This window comes from Arvicanthis niloticus, chromosome 2 (genome assembly GCF_011762505.2).
Source record: "Arvicanthis niloticus isolate mArvNil1 chromosome 2, mArvNil1.pat.X, whole genome shotgun sequence".
In the NCBI taxonomy this organism is placed as follows: Eukaryota; Metazoa; Chordata; class Mammalia; order Rodentia; family Muridae; genus Arvicanthis; species Arvicanthis niloticus.
Window position 1 is genome coordinate 44,845,756 of NC_047659.1, and position 15,455 is coordinate 44,861,210.

The window sequence follows — 15,455 nt, forward strand, 5'->3', positions numbered from 1 at the left end:
CTATACCCCCTCTTCCTTTATGCTTTTATACCATTTTGATTACATGCATGTATTAAGGTCAGTTCTAGGTTGAGGGTCTAGCAATATAATAGATGCAAATAGTCAAGGAACAAGAAAAATAATAAACACAAATAGTCAAAGAAAAGGCAAGGCATTAAACCCAATTACGTGAACACTCCCATGATCATTGTTTCTAAAGGCTTATCAGGATGACCAAAGTATCTGAGCCTACTTCCCTGTCCTAGCCCAAGGTCATTTTCATGTCTGAAGCCTACTTTCTTGTTCTAGCCTAAAATTTAGATTCCTGTCTGAAATTACTTCTTTGTTCTAGCCTAATATTTAGATTCCTGCCTGAGGTTACTTCTTTGTTCTAGCCTAAGATTTAGATTTCTACCTGAAATTACTACTTTGTTCTAGCCTAATGTCATATTCCTGCCTGAAGCCTGCTTCCTTGTCCTTGGCCAATGTCGTATTCCTGCCAAGCAGCCCATTTCCTTGTCTTTAGCCAGATTCTTGCAAAGCAGCCCCAAAGGCTCTCCATCTCTCTCCCTTTTTTATTTCATTAACAAGACTGAGCCTGTCTTAAGTCATTCTGACAAGAATACCTTCCTTACCTGTCATGGAATATGCATTATCAAAAGCAATGCACTTGTGTCTTAGGTTGGTAAGGCTCTGTGCAGAATCTTACCCATCCTTGGCTTGCCAGCCTGTTAAATTAATAACTCTGTCTGGGGGTCCATTATCAGTTTCAAGTCATGTACTTTGGCTGCCAGCCTATTGATATAGTTACAGACAAGCTTTAACATAATGGGCAGGAATAAAAGTATTTTCAGGACAAGAAGGGCTAGCCGGATCAAGCTATATATGCGTTTCCTGAGGTTTGACCAAAATGGAAGTACTGACCTCAGGCCATGGATAATTTTATTGGCATTATCTGCAGCATCAAAGCTCAACAGAATGGCATTCTTTAAATTCATAATCTCATTATGCAAAGTTTACACACCCAGAGAGGTGTTAGGATTATGCCAAATATCCTACAGGTGTCTTTAATCTTTTTTCTAATTATAATGTCAATCATTGTGAATTTCAAAAGTAACACTACTCCAATGATATTTGTCATGACACTTGGGATGGCTTCTAACTCTTGAACCCTGATCCTCCTTCAGATTATTTGCATAGGTTATAGAGCATCATCCATTGTTGCCAACAGCTAGTCTTACTAGGATGAGTTAGTACTACATGCTGGTTTTGAGTTGCATTTCCCTGGCAACTAGTCACCATGATGAAGCTATTCTAATAGACTTGACTGTGTGTCTTCTTTTGCAAACTGTTTACTTAACCCTATTGCTCATTTTCAGGTTGGGTTAATCATTATCTTACTAGTAAGCTTTTAAGAGTTCCTTACATACTCTCTATAGCTATCCCTTGTCAGATACATAGTTTGCATGTAGCTTCTCCCTTTCTGATGGTTGTCTTTTCTATGAGCTGTTTCCGTTGGGAGTTTTTTAATGTGATGTAGTATCATTTATTTACTTTTACTGAGTTTTTTATGTCTGCTGCATTTCTGTGCTGTCTGTGTAGTCTTTTGTCTGTTAAGCATATAGACATACTTACTAATGCAGTAGATTGTCTTTAATGGCAGAAAATGCTGCTGAAGGTTGACATGAGGTATATAATATGTATGCTTTTATATCATCAGCATTTGAAAGAAGTTTCTTGCCTATTCAGCTCTCTAAAGCTCATCTCCAGGTACTAAGCAAGGTAGCTCATACCTTTCATTCCAGCACTTGGGTGACTGGGGCAGGAGACCATGAGCTCAAGACCACCCTGGTCTATATAGCAAGATCTACAAGGTAAACCAAAGCCCCAAAACATTGCTTTAGACCTTTTGTAGCACTCTGCCCATCAATACCTCTTGAACAACTCCCCCCGGATCTCCCCCCCACTTCCCCCCGCCATTGCTCTAAATCATAGTGGATCTGCCACTTTGTACAAAATGAAAAAAAAAAAAAGTCAGGGTACTGTATTGATTCATGAAATTCAGGAAAGCAATAGGCACTCAAAATAACCAACCTTTCAACCTCTTTATTCTCACCACCAAAAGCAGCCACTGTTCGAATAGATGAAAGGACTTCATCAGCAATAGATCCCGCCTTGGCATAAGCTTTCAACTCAAGCTCTGTGAACTTGGCCACACTCTAAAATCCAAAGGAATAAAAAGGGAGTTGGCCGGTCAATCAGTGATTCATTTAAAGAAATCAACAGGTGGCATGGTTCAACAAAACACAAGGTGTTTCACTGTAACCAGAGAAAAAAAACTGGTCCAAGATAAGCTTGAGTTAAACATCATCCATGTGTGCTTGGATTTGGGTTAAAATGAGATTAAAGTCTATCTCAATGAAAATGTTCTCATAGAGTTAAGTACCCTCAAATCTGGTAATACTAATGTTTCAGCTGTTGTGCTAATGGGGTCCTTAAGTCAAACTATGATATATTCCTTCGCTATTAAAAAGAAACCATTGCAGAATTTACAAACGTCAGAGGAAAGAACTGGAGGCCTATGTAGGCACATGGTTGGTTAGAGTATAGATGGAGAACAAGGACCAGGATACACAGACACAGCATTGCAAAGGGAATTCCAAAGGAGAAGCCATCAGGTAAATATTCTGACTCAAACATAAGGGGTTTACTACATTTTTAATTTTTACAAAAGAAAAAGACAACTGTGTTCAGTAATTTTTTTGTAAGTCACTTTTCTAAAACTGGTTTTGGACTGAGTCCTAGTCAAAAGTAGCTGGACATGGTGACATGCTTGGGATCACAGCACATGCAAGAGAAACTGGGATTCAGAGTTAGCCCCAGCTATATGAGAGTATAGCCAGTCTGAAATAAATGAAAGCCCATCAGAAGCAAAATCAACCAACAACAACAATAAGAAAAAAGGGAGGAAGTCAATATTGTCAATATACTTAACTCAGAAATCTAAGATACATATAGTACTCAGATGATAAGAGTGTGTATTCTAACAGGTTTTTTTCTAGACCTTTAGTAGAACTGTTACTAGCAAAATATTAGTTTATAAATATAAAATAAATAAAAATAGCTTCAACAATATTTTTATCATTTACTCAGACTACATTTTATAAAATCTGTAAATTAAAAAGCTGTTTTCCCTTACACCGTGATTCATGTTCAAGTTCAATGGATGGCATTACAGCTTTTATCCCATCTCTATCTAATTTATTCCTGAAATGTATACATTTTGCACAGTAGTAAGGATATTCAAGAATTATGGGTGATATCACCTTTATTAGAGGGCCACATTACTTAATAATGGGAGCATTATTTGATACTGAGGAGAAATCAAACATTAGAAATCAATACAATGATAATCATATTGACTACACTTGGGGAAGGCATCCAAGCATCGTGTTTTGGCTTTTTGTGGGTGTAAATGTACATCTTACCATGAAACAAAGTTAAAAAAACAAAACAAAACATTCTTACCAGACCTATGATGGCTGCCCCAATCCCAATGAGAGGGCTGACAGCAAGAATCACCAAGGTTAGTTTCCAACCCCTGTAGAACCCTAAAAGGAACCCAGACATCGCTGTCGACAGGCGCTGAAGGAAGAGGGCCAACTGGTCAGCAATGGCTTCATTGATTTTATTAATATCACTAGAAATAAGAGAGGTGTAGATCAATATAACTGAATTCTGTCAGTTCACTTTCTCTTTCTCATATGCTTCTGTTCTGCTGTCACTCCTTAATGAGAAGTGAGGACTCTGTCTCACACCTTTCAGAATTTCTCACACCTTGGGAAGATACAAACCTCAATCCCTATAGTTAGCTGTGTGTGTGTGTCTTAACCCAACTTTGCACGCTGATTTGGATTCTAAACCTCTGGATCTTTTCCAGGAAAAATGTATATTACCTCCTTATACATCCATAGCAAAGAAATTAATCTGTCTTTCTGTCTGCCTACCTGTCTGTTTATATACCTTTCTCTGTATCTGTCTGATTATCTATCTATCTATCTATCTATCTATCTATCTATCTATCTATCTATCTATCTATCTATCTTTATCATATTCTATTTATAGTCAGTAAAGACTGGTGGCTAAGAACACAGACTCTGGGACTGTAGGTAGGGTGGCTGGGAATGCTGAAAGTTCCTCCAGGCAGGAAGTAAGGTGTGGCGGCTGTGGCTACAGTGGCTCATTAAAGGCCTTCTCTATGGTTCCTCAAGGAGAGGCCCCAGTGACACGAGAAAGTCCATGGGTTTTTACAGGCTTAATGTCATGGTGGATGGTGGTTGGATCTGGATGTGCACCCCCGTGAAACTCAGGGCAAACCTGAGTTAAATAGGGAGGGAGAGAGTGGAGAGGGCCTGGGGAAGAATGCTTAATTGGCTCTGCCCTCTGGCCAGCAAGCATCTCATTAGTATGTAAATCTCTCTAGGGCCTGAGGCCTGTTCCAGGTGACTGATGGCTATAGTCCTTACTGTGGGAGGGGCTGTGGAGGGCTGAAGCTAAATGAAAAGAACCATGGACCAGGAGCAGAGCCGAACTCCTGCCATCCAATAAGGGTCCGGGGTTCCAGGGTTATGCTCAACCAAGCACCCAGCTGCTTCTCACAGCCCACCGTCCTACATGGGACCACACTCTGAATTTGAATACAAGCTCCTCTTGGGAAAATTATTCAAGTTTCTGGGTATCAGTTTCCTCGTCTATAAAAAGATGGTAATAGCAGAACCTGCCGGAATTACAGTTCAGTAATTATGTGCAAGCAGGTAGAACAGTACCCAGTGTAATGAATGCCAAGATGTGTTACTTTGGATCACTTCTTTGCTTGCTAATTTTATGCCTCCTACCTCTGGAGTACTTCAAGGTACTCCAGAGCTTCAGTGCAGGGATGAGAAGTATTGTGGAATATTGGTTGAATATAATTGCATTAAATTCATAAACCTGAGAGCATTCCCTTAATTTCTTGTCTGGATGGAGCAGATAGGTTGGTATTTAATAGCAAGAAGGAACTAAAGACATCACCCAAAGGTTAACTATTGAATTCTAGTAGGGTTAAGCATCTGTTGATGGTCACAGAGAGTGGAGGGAAAGCAAGGGCTGGCTCTAGATGCTCAAACTCTGACATTAATGGCTGATGGCATCTACAAGGGTTCTTGGCCTCTTATTCAAAGATCTAAAAATAACAGTTCACATAGAATTGCAAAAGAAGCAAGATAACTTTATTCAGACTGAAGTGATAGCATAAAGTATAGACTGTATAGGCCACATAGTACTTAAGGGCCCCATGTCACATGGCCTGAGGCTTGATTTTTGTGTTCTCTAAAGAAAAGAGGGGCTTGTTACTAAGGGGGAACAGTTTGGATGGTGTTTTTATCGGTAGATTTTGGCACTACTTATTCTTTCCCAGTAGACATGTCTCTTTCTATAATGCACCTAACTTTAACCCTATGCATGCCCAGTTATTTGTAAGCATAAGATGGAAGATAGAGGATCTTCCCTAAAGTTTACCCAAGGACACACTTTTGATTTACTGAGCAGGTTCTCAAAAGCACACCAGGCCCTTCTATGTTTATACACAGATATACAGGGTAGAAACTGTCCAGACATGATGGTTGTTAAGGTAGGAGAAACTTATCCATTGTACAGAGACCTGTAAGTATAGTCAATACAGGAGGGAGTCCGGGGTTGCTAGGAGAATTGTTTAGAGGTAGAGGTAGGGGTGTGTGTGTGTGTGTCCTGAAAGCAAAGGAGTTAGGCTGCCAAGTTGTAAGTTAGTTGCCATTGTTGTAAGAGAGAGGGTATGTGCATTCCAAACCTAACAGTCTCAACTTACCAAGCATTCCTCAGACTTGCCTCCCTGATATCCTTCACAATACATGTATTGACTTTTGCAGGGCTTCAAGTTCAGTTCAGGAGTGTCCAACTACTTTAAGCCGTCTTTAAATCTGTTGCTTGCTAATTTTTTGTTTGTTTGTTTTATTTTGTTTTTAACTTTTTCAAGCTACTTTTAGAATTTGGTTTTTTTCTATACCTCCATAGACATAGCAAAAGAATGACTTCTAAGCGTGTTTTTTCCATGTGTGTGTAGGTTGGCTCATCCATCTCTCAGTTTCACCGTATGTCAAACAGCATCATATATCTAAACCCTCTCCTGTAATAAGTCACAGCTAACATTTGGACCAATGGTCTATACACAAAATTGTAATACCCTGTCTTTTTTTAGTAACTATAGTATAAGCTAATATCTACGAAATGCCATACCTATGAAAGTCTAATTTATTTTTATTTATAAAACCAAGGTGTTATGTGACCCAGGCTGGCCTTGAATACCCTGTATAGTCAACACTAGCCTCAAACTTCTGATCATCTTGCCTCCCACCTACTAGACAACCATAGGCAGCTATGCTTGCCAATCTATGAGACAGAACAAATCAAACTGAAACTAAAATCAAACTGTTATCAAATTGTTACTTAACTTATAACCATAGAGGGTTTTTTTTTTAACCTAAATGATACATCTTAACCTAGTTGTCCTTGCTACTTACTCAGAGAATCTTGAATTCAGCTCTCCCACGGAAGTGCAGTCAAACCATCCTATTTCCATTCTCATTATTTTCCGAAAGTAAATTTTTCTCATTCTCCTTATCTGACGAGCCCCAGTGATTACCCACAACCTTATCTGGAAACAGACAAAGGTGTATTTAGCACGGTAGCACGAAACAGGTTAAGCAGATTTATCTACTCTTTCTCCTATTTCTGAAAAACTATAATTCCTGTGGTTATGTTTGGGACTAGCTATAAAGAAGAAGGAAGCCGTTGACAAAGTTCCTCTTTTGGGCACTAGGGTATGAGCTCTGACACCCTTGCTAATGGGGAGGTAACCAGACATTGGTGGGGATGGCAAGGATCTAGCTTTAACTCCAGTTCTGGCAGGTAGACAGGTCATTTGACCTTTTGGGTTTCACTGTCTCCATCAAGTGAAACAGGTTTACAGCACCTACACTAGGAAATGAATGATCTATATTCATCTGCTTTGCATAACCTTTCTCAGCTTCCTTCTTCTGTGTATACACCTCTAGGCATCTGTGCACAGTGTTCAAGAAATGATTTGGTCAGGCTCTGGCAGAGCCTCTCAGGGGACAGCTATACCAGGTGTCAGCAAGTGCTTCTTGGCATCAACAATAGCCACTGGGTTTGGTGTCTGTAGATGGGATGGATCCCTAAGTGGGGGAGTCTCTGGATAGCCTTTCCTTCAGTCTCTGCTCCACTCTTTGTCCCTGAATTTTTTTTGACAGGAGGAATGCTGGATTAATATTTTTGAGGTAGGTAAGTGTGTGGCCCCATCCCTCAACCAGGGGCCCGTGCCTACCCACTATCTATGGTCTCTAAAGGTTCTACCTCCTCTTTGTTGTGTATTTTGATTAATGTCCTCCCTGTTGTGTCCTGGGAACCTCTTGGGTCCCTGGCATCTGGGACTTCCTAGTGGCTACCCCCAATTCAGTTGTGGATGCACACAGCCAAACATTGGACTGAGCACAGGGACACCAAGGGAGGAGTTAAAGAGAGGACTGAAGGAGCTGAAGGAGTTTGGAACTCCATAAGAAGAACAACAATATCAACCAGCCGGAACCCCCAAAGCTCCTAGGGACTAAACCACCAACCAAAGAGTACACATGGTGGTGGGGGGTTGGGGGTGGGGCATGGCTCCAGCTGAATCTGTATGTAGCAGAGGATTGCCCTATCAGGCATCAATAGGAGGAGAGCCCCTTGGTCCTATGGAGACTTGATGACCCAGCATAGGGGAATGCTAGGGTGTTGAGGCAGGAGTGGGTGGGTGGGTGGGTGGGGAAGCACCTTCATAGAGGCAGGGAGAAGGGGAGGGAATAGGGGGCTTGTGGAGGAGAAACTGGGAAGGGGGATAACATTTGAAGTGTAAACAAATAAAATAACCAATAAAAAAAAAGAAAGAAATGATTTGTGGACAATTAATCATGCCAAGCAGGGAATCTCATTTGGTGATAGATTTCCCCTAATTAAAAAAAAAAAAAATAAGGTGTCATGAAAACGGAAGCCAGAATAGGAGAAATGGATCAGTTTCTCTTTAGAACTAATGCTATCTGGACTCATTGGGTAAGTGAAATGGAGAAATCATCTCTTTTTTCTACAGAAGATAACAAAATGTGGAATACTTTTCCTAGTTAATAAAGTTTTTAAGACTAGAAAAAACTGAGATTCAAAATTACAGAATTTGGGACTCGAAAGACACTTGGCTAGACTTCAGCAAAGAAAAAAATCTTAGGAAAACAGATTTTGCTCTCTTGATCTCTCAATGTCTGGTTCTCTCCAGCTCCAGCCTACAGACACTTTAAGTACTTCCCTGAGAAGAGCCGGACAGATAGGGGAGGGCAGAAAAGTTCAACCCTCCCTTCCTCACCCCCACCCTACCCAACCCCCACCCCCACCCCACTTCCCTGCCCAAGGACTGCTCAACTGTCTAAACCTTCCCTGCTCTCTCAGGGCCTTCATATGTGGAACTGAGTATTTCATCGTGGTGTCTACAAAGCCAGACGTTTGTCTGTAAATAGAATGGAGGTGCTACTAACTTGAAAGTATCCTAGGATAAATACAACCACACCAACTCCTGCGTAGATGCCAGAGAATTTGATGACTTCACTTTCAATGTCCACCAACCTTAAAAAGAGGGAAAAGTACTGAAATTTACAAATAAGATCCAGGTATCAAAGGTTGTGTTGGTAGGTTTAGAGGGCTTTGAAATAAACTTACTATACATCTCTATTAAATATTCACGCAGGCGGTGGTGGCGCACGCCTTTAATCCCAGCACTTGGGAGGCAGAGGCAGGCAGATTTCTGAGTTCGAGGCCAGCCTGGTCTACAGAGTGAGTTCCAGGACAGCCAGGACTACACAGAGAAACCCTGTCTCGAAAAACAAACAAACAAACAAACAAAAAATTCACATGCAGAGAAAGGTTTTTAACAAAAGCCAGTTGGGCTGCCTGGAAAGACAATTCGAGAAAGAAGTGAGCTGTCAATCAAGAGCTTACTTTCACACCTTTGGGAAGGTAAGCCACATTTTCACCTTCTCCATCCCAGAATGGCATTTTTAAAACCGTGTTTGTCACATTCCTATAGAGGAGGTGGCCCCTCCCATTAGCCCCAGCTTTTGTCGTTCAATACAAATTTTAAAGGAATCTTGCCAAGACTGTAATCAAAGTAAGTGTCCAACAATTCCTCAATGAAGAAAATATAGCATACGTGATGGTTTGTATATGTCCAGTTCAGGGAGTGACACTATTAGAAGGTGTGGCCTTGTTGTAGTAGGTGTATCACTGTGGTCATGGACTTTAAGTCCTCATCCTAGCTTCCTGAAAGCCAGCCTTCAGATAAAGATGTAGAACTCTCAGCTCCTCCTGCACCATGCCTGCCTGGATGCTGCCATGCTCCTGCCTTGATGATAATGGACTGAACCTCTGAATCTGTAAGTCAGTCCCAATTAAACGTTATCTTTATAAGAGTTGCCTTGGTCATAATGTCTGTTCACAGCAGTAAAACCCTAAGACAGCATATATACACAATGGAATACTATTCAGCCTTTAAAAGGAAGGGGACATCTTGTCAGTAAGAAGCCATTTCATGAAGTAAAATAAGCCCAGCATAGGAAGTGGAATCACACAACCTCACTTAGACAGAAAGTCTAAACAAGTGGAAATCATAGGAAAGAATAAAATAGTGGTATCCAGGAACTGGGAGTAAAGAGACAAGAATTTTATCAAAACTGTTCAATTCCCAGCAACCACATGGTGACTCACAACCATCTGTAATGGGATCCGATGCTGTTTTCGGGTGTGTCTGAAGACAGCAACAGTATACCCACATACATGAAGTAAATAAATCTTTTTTTAAAAAAAGATAGAAAATTTGGTAGCAAGAGAAGCAAGTGTGAAAGTTGTATTGTGCAACACGCCACAGTTAGTAATGGTGTCTTTGTATACCCAAGAAATGCTAAAGGAAGAATTTTAAGTGTTTTTTTTGTTTTTTTTTTTTTTTTTTTAATCACAAATGGATGTTGCTGGGACTGGAGAGATAGTTCAGAGGTTAAGAACACTGACTGCTCTTCCAGAGGTCCTGAGTTCAATTCCCAGCATCCACATGGTGGCTCACAACCATTTGTAATAGGATCAGATATCCTCTTCTGGTGTGTCTGAAGAGAGCAACAGTGTGGTCATACACATTAAATAAATAAAATAAATCTTTTTTAAAAATGTATGTTATGGAGGGATCCATGACTCCAACTACATATGTAGCAGAGGACTGCCTTATCTGACATAAATGGGAGGGGAGGCGCTTGGTCCTGTGGAGGCTCAATACTCCAGAGTAGGGGGATGCTAGAGCAGTGAGGCAGGAGTGGGTAGGTGGGTGGGTGGAGGAGCACCCTCATAGACATGAAGGGGAAAGGGAAATGGGATGGGGGATTTGTGGAGGGGAAACCGGGAAGGATGATATCATTTGAAATGTAAATGAATAAAATGATTAATTAAAAAAAGAAAAATGTATGTTGTTTGTATAATTATACAATATATATAATGATATATGTGTTAACTAGGGTAATTTAGCCACTCCACAAGTATACATATGTCAAAACATCTCATTCTACATGCAATTTTAGTGTAAGTAACTTAATTTTTTTATCTAAGGTATTAGCAATCAGAACAGATTTAAATTCAGAACTAAAGAAACTGGATCAATAATCAAAAACACTCAGCAAGGTAAAACTCAAGACTAGATGGCTTCACTAAGGATTTTTACCAAATAGTTAAATATTGATACCATTTATTTTAAGACTTAAAAAAAATAGACTTGAAAGAAACACTTCCAAATTTATTCTATAAGTTTAGTGTTAATTACCTGATTCTAAAATAATACAAAAAAATCTGGAAGTACACGCTGATATGTCTAGTGGATATAGTCACAAAACTCAACAGCTAGAAGACTGGGGAATGCTGAGCTGATAAAGTGCTTGTACATCATCATAAGGACCTGACTGTGATTCCCACCCACAGCAGCATGCACCTGTAACCCCAGCACTGGGAAGGCAGAGGCAGGGGGACCTTTGGGACTTTCTGCCCAGCCATTGCAGCAGAATCTGTAAGCCCTGGGTTCAATGAAAGACTCAAACCCAAATGAAATAACTAGTGAGTTTTCGGTGCCCCAGCAGATACCTTCATACCTGTGCTTGTACAAATAGCCCTGGTTAAACTCAGTGGGTCCCAAGGCAAAAACGAACAAGCAAACAAACAAAAACAAAAAGCAAAAAGACATCAAGTAGGATCAGGACATACTGGCAGTCGGGGGAAGGGAAGGCAGGGATATAAGAAGAATAATTGAGCATGAAAAGATGGGTATGCCCAGAGTATATTATATACATACATGAAATTCTTACAGCATAAATTAATTTTAAAACATGAATGAAAATAAGGCCGAGCATGATTGACAAAGACATCTAATGATGACCTCTGGTCTCCATACACACCTACATATACAAGTTCATAAACATTGACATGTACACACACACAGACATGCCCACACATACACATCTTAAAGAAAACACTGGCAAATTAATTCTTAGAGCATATGAACAGGACCATATATCATTACTAAGTACAATATATCCCTGGTAATTTAACATATGAAAATCAATCAGTCATATAGGCTATATGAATAGTATAATGCACAAAAAACCACATGGTCTTTATAATACAGAAGTTTTTGGCAAAACTCAATACCACTTAATGATTAAAAACTCTTCAAAGCAGGAATAGAAGATATCCCTTCCCCCCATTATAATGAAAGGGACTTGAAAACCCCTATAGCTAGCACCATTCTCAATGGGAAAATATTTCAAGAAAAAGAGATATATTTCCTTCCACACACTTTCACAGTTCCTGTTCAATGCTGTATAGGAAGACTGGCTCAGAACAGTTAGACAGAAAAAATTAAAACTAAGAAAATACACCATCTGATTAGAAATAAAACACTCTTGTTTCTATTTATCAGATGTCTTGGTCTTATATAGAAAGTTCTAGAAAATCTACTAGAAACCTATCGGCACAAATAAATAAGACAATTGGGTTGCAGAAGCTGAGATCAGCACATGTAATAATACATCATAATCTATATAACAGCAGTGAAAATCTGACCAAGGGATTCAGAAGATAAGTTGGCCTATAATAGCACCAAAAAGAATGGAATAGTTAGCAAGCAAATTTAACAATAGTACAAAATGTATATCATGAAAATTATAAAACTCTGTTGGAATTAAAGACAAGTTAAAGAACTGGCTCCCAGAGAACAATATTCTCACAGATGGATTCATAGATTTAATGCAACCCTTAATAATCTGGCTTATTTCTTCACAGAAGTTAAATATAGTAAGCCTCAAAATTATATAAAATATACTAAAGACCCAGAATAGACAATAGTGAAAAAGAACCAACTCATACTTCTTGATCTCAGATACTCCTACAAAGCTATGACAGTTTAAAAGGTGCTGTTGGTTTAAAGATAAGTGTATATATGGATGGGAAGGAATCAGGAGCCCAGAAAGAAACCCTGATGTTTAACATAAACTGATTTTGACATGGATTCTGATACTATGCAACATGAAAAGAAGTTGAAATAGTCTTACTAACAAATGATGTTAAGTGATTGACTGTGTCAAGAAAAGGAGTCATCCAAGTCCTTTCTCTTATCACAGAGAAAAATTTACTCAGAGTGAACCATAGACCTAAATATATAAGTATAACTATAAAAGTCATATAACAAAAAACATGTGTTTGCATTTTCATGACCTTGGACAGTTTTCTTAGATATGATGCCAAAAACCAAAAGAAACACAATTAGAAAAGAAATAAAGTAGGTGTTACCAAAATTAAAGCTTTAGTGCTTAAAGGACTACCATCAACAGACTGAAAAGATAACCTAAAGAATGGTAAAATTTTAGGGAAATTCTGCATTTGGTAAAGGACTTATAACTGACAACTGTTAATTATTATCTTTATTTTGATAGTGTTTATAGTAGATTAAGTGACTCCCTGTGATGTCTGGGTTCTAATCCCTGTAAACTATGAATATTACTTTATATGTATAAAATTAATATTATAAGTATAATATTAATTATACTTATTTACATAAATAGATTCTTATTTTTATAACTAAAAAAATACACTCTTACAATTCAATAATAAAAAGACACCTAATCTAGTTTGATTAAAGGACAATTTAAATAGACACCGTTTCTAAAGAAAGTAAGCAAATGGCCGATAAGCACGTCAAAAGATGTCCAGTGTCATTAGCCATTACGGAACTGTGTCGGGATGAGATACTACGTCATACTCACTAGGATGGCTCTGTATGAGTTTCCTACCGCTGCTGTAACAGGGTCCCACACACTTGACAACTCAACTCCTCCTCAAGGCCAGAAGTCTGAAAGCTTCACTAGACCTACACTGTCATGTAGAGAAAGTTGTTCTACAAACCCTACAATGTCCAGAGGCTCTGGAGCAGAATCTCACTTGTCTCTTCTGGCTACTAGAAGGTGCCTTGACAATCTGATCCCAGCTTTTCTGTCACCTGCCTCTCCTTCCTGTAGTCCGGTCTCACTCCACCTCTATTAAAAACAATGATTGCATTTAGAGCATACCTGCATGATCCAGGATCATCTCTTCCACCTGCAAATTCTGAATCTTTTCTGTATTTGTGTGTGTGTAGGGTAGGGGGCGGTACAAGATGGAATCCCAGCTGACCTGATGCTCCAGTAAAAATCAAGTGGCCTTGAACTCACAGTAGTCTTCTAACCTCAGCCTCCCAAGTTCTGGGATTGCAGACATGTACCGCAAAGCCCATCTTAGATCCTTAATTTAGTTATACCACCTACCTAGACTCTTTTTCCATATAAAGTAATATTCATAGCTTACAGGACTTAGAACCCAGACATCACAGGGAGTCACTTAATCTACTATAAACACTATCAAAATAAAGATAATAATTAACAGTTGTCAGTGGAGGTTTAGAAGATTATAACTCCACACACTATGAGGGAGAACACAAATGCTACAGACACTTTAACAATAGTCCGACAGTTCCTCCAGAATTACACGGTAATGACCTGGCAACTCTCTTTTGAGCTCTGGAACTACAAGAAACAAAGTCATATTTCCGCACAGAAAATTATGCACAAACGTCCAAAGCAGTATTATTTACAATAGCAAAAGAGCAGGAAAAATTAAAATTACCACCAATGGATGAATAAGATAAAATAAAACATTATATGCATATAGCAAAGTATTCACAAATAAAAATAAAACACTGATTTGTGCTACAACATGGAAGAACCTCAAAAAGAAACATTATGCTGTTTTTAAAAAGCCAGTCTTAAAGGGCCACACGTTGCATGACTTCATTTATATGACCTCTCACAGAAAACCAACCACTGTTGCCCAGGCAGGACAGATGGGAAGTTAGGGAGCAATAGGTAGGACACAGATTTCTGAAATCAATTTGAGAACACAGCCTCAGACTTCTATCCCAGTATGTCCACATGGGGGCAACTGAGAAAACAGTTCTCCAGTGGTGGTGTGGTCAGCTCTCACAGGACCGCAAAGGTTTGTATTACCCAAAATTAGCAATCTTGTGTGTGTGTGTGTGTGTGTGTGTGTGTGTGTGTGTGTGTCTGTGTGCCTGTATGTGTGCCTGTATGTGTGTATGTGTATGTATAGTGCTTGCCATACTGAACTGGAGTCTATGTGGCCAAAAGAATATGCCAGAAATTGCAGAGAACTAAATTAACTGCCTAAGAGAACTAAGAATCCCACCCAACAGCTTAAAGACATATGTGAAATGCAGTATAGTAAAAGTACACAAACAGCTCCTGCCACGGCTTGTACACATGTCATTAAGTTATTGGCTTGTCTGACAGATCAACACATCTATCATCCTAGGTAGCAATATTGTATCCTTAACAATAAGCTTGGGCTGGTGAGATGGCTCAGTGGTTAAGAGCACTGACTGCTCTTCTGGAGGTCATGAGTTCAAATCCCAGCAACCACATGGTGGCTCACAACCATCTGTAATGAGATCTGATGCCCTTATGGGGTGTCTGACGACAGCAACAGTGTACTTACATATAATAAATAAATAGTTTAAAAAAAAAAAAAACAATAAGCTTTTCCAAGAAAGAATCTTGAAAGTGTTGGGTAACTTGAGAGGTATTTTAGCCACGGACACATGAAAAAATGTTCTCTCCCTTTTCCTGGGATCCACCCAACTCCACTTTCACAATGATCTCACCCCCACAAAAGATAAAGGAATAATAGTACTTACAGCGGTGACTACAGTAACACATAATGGAAGT

The 15,455-nt window shown here is 39.4% G+C and overlaps 1 protein-coding gene across 3 annotated transcripts in view; it reads right to left on the reverse strand.

Annotated features, from left to right (window-relative positions):
* Positions 1-15,455, reverse strand: part of Abcb11 (ATP binding cassette subfamily B member 11) — a 93,041-nt gene that overhangs the window by 54,438 nt on the left and 23,148 nt on the right. For all 3 annotated transcript variants that reach the window (XM_034495608.2, XM_076928862.1, XM_076928861.1), the window contains 4 exons: positions 8,631-8,718; positions 6,573-6,706; positions 3,508-3,679; positions 2,074-2,198 (listed from right to left, as the gene is read on the reverse strand). In XM_034495608.2, the coding sequence (XP_034351499.1) occupies positions 2,074-2,198; positions 3,508-3,679; positions 6,573-6,706; positions 8,631-8,718 (519 nt within the window). The remainder of the gene's footprint in view (positions 1-2,073; positions 2,199-3,507; positions 3,680-6,572; positions 6,707-8,630; positions 8,719-15,455) is intronic.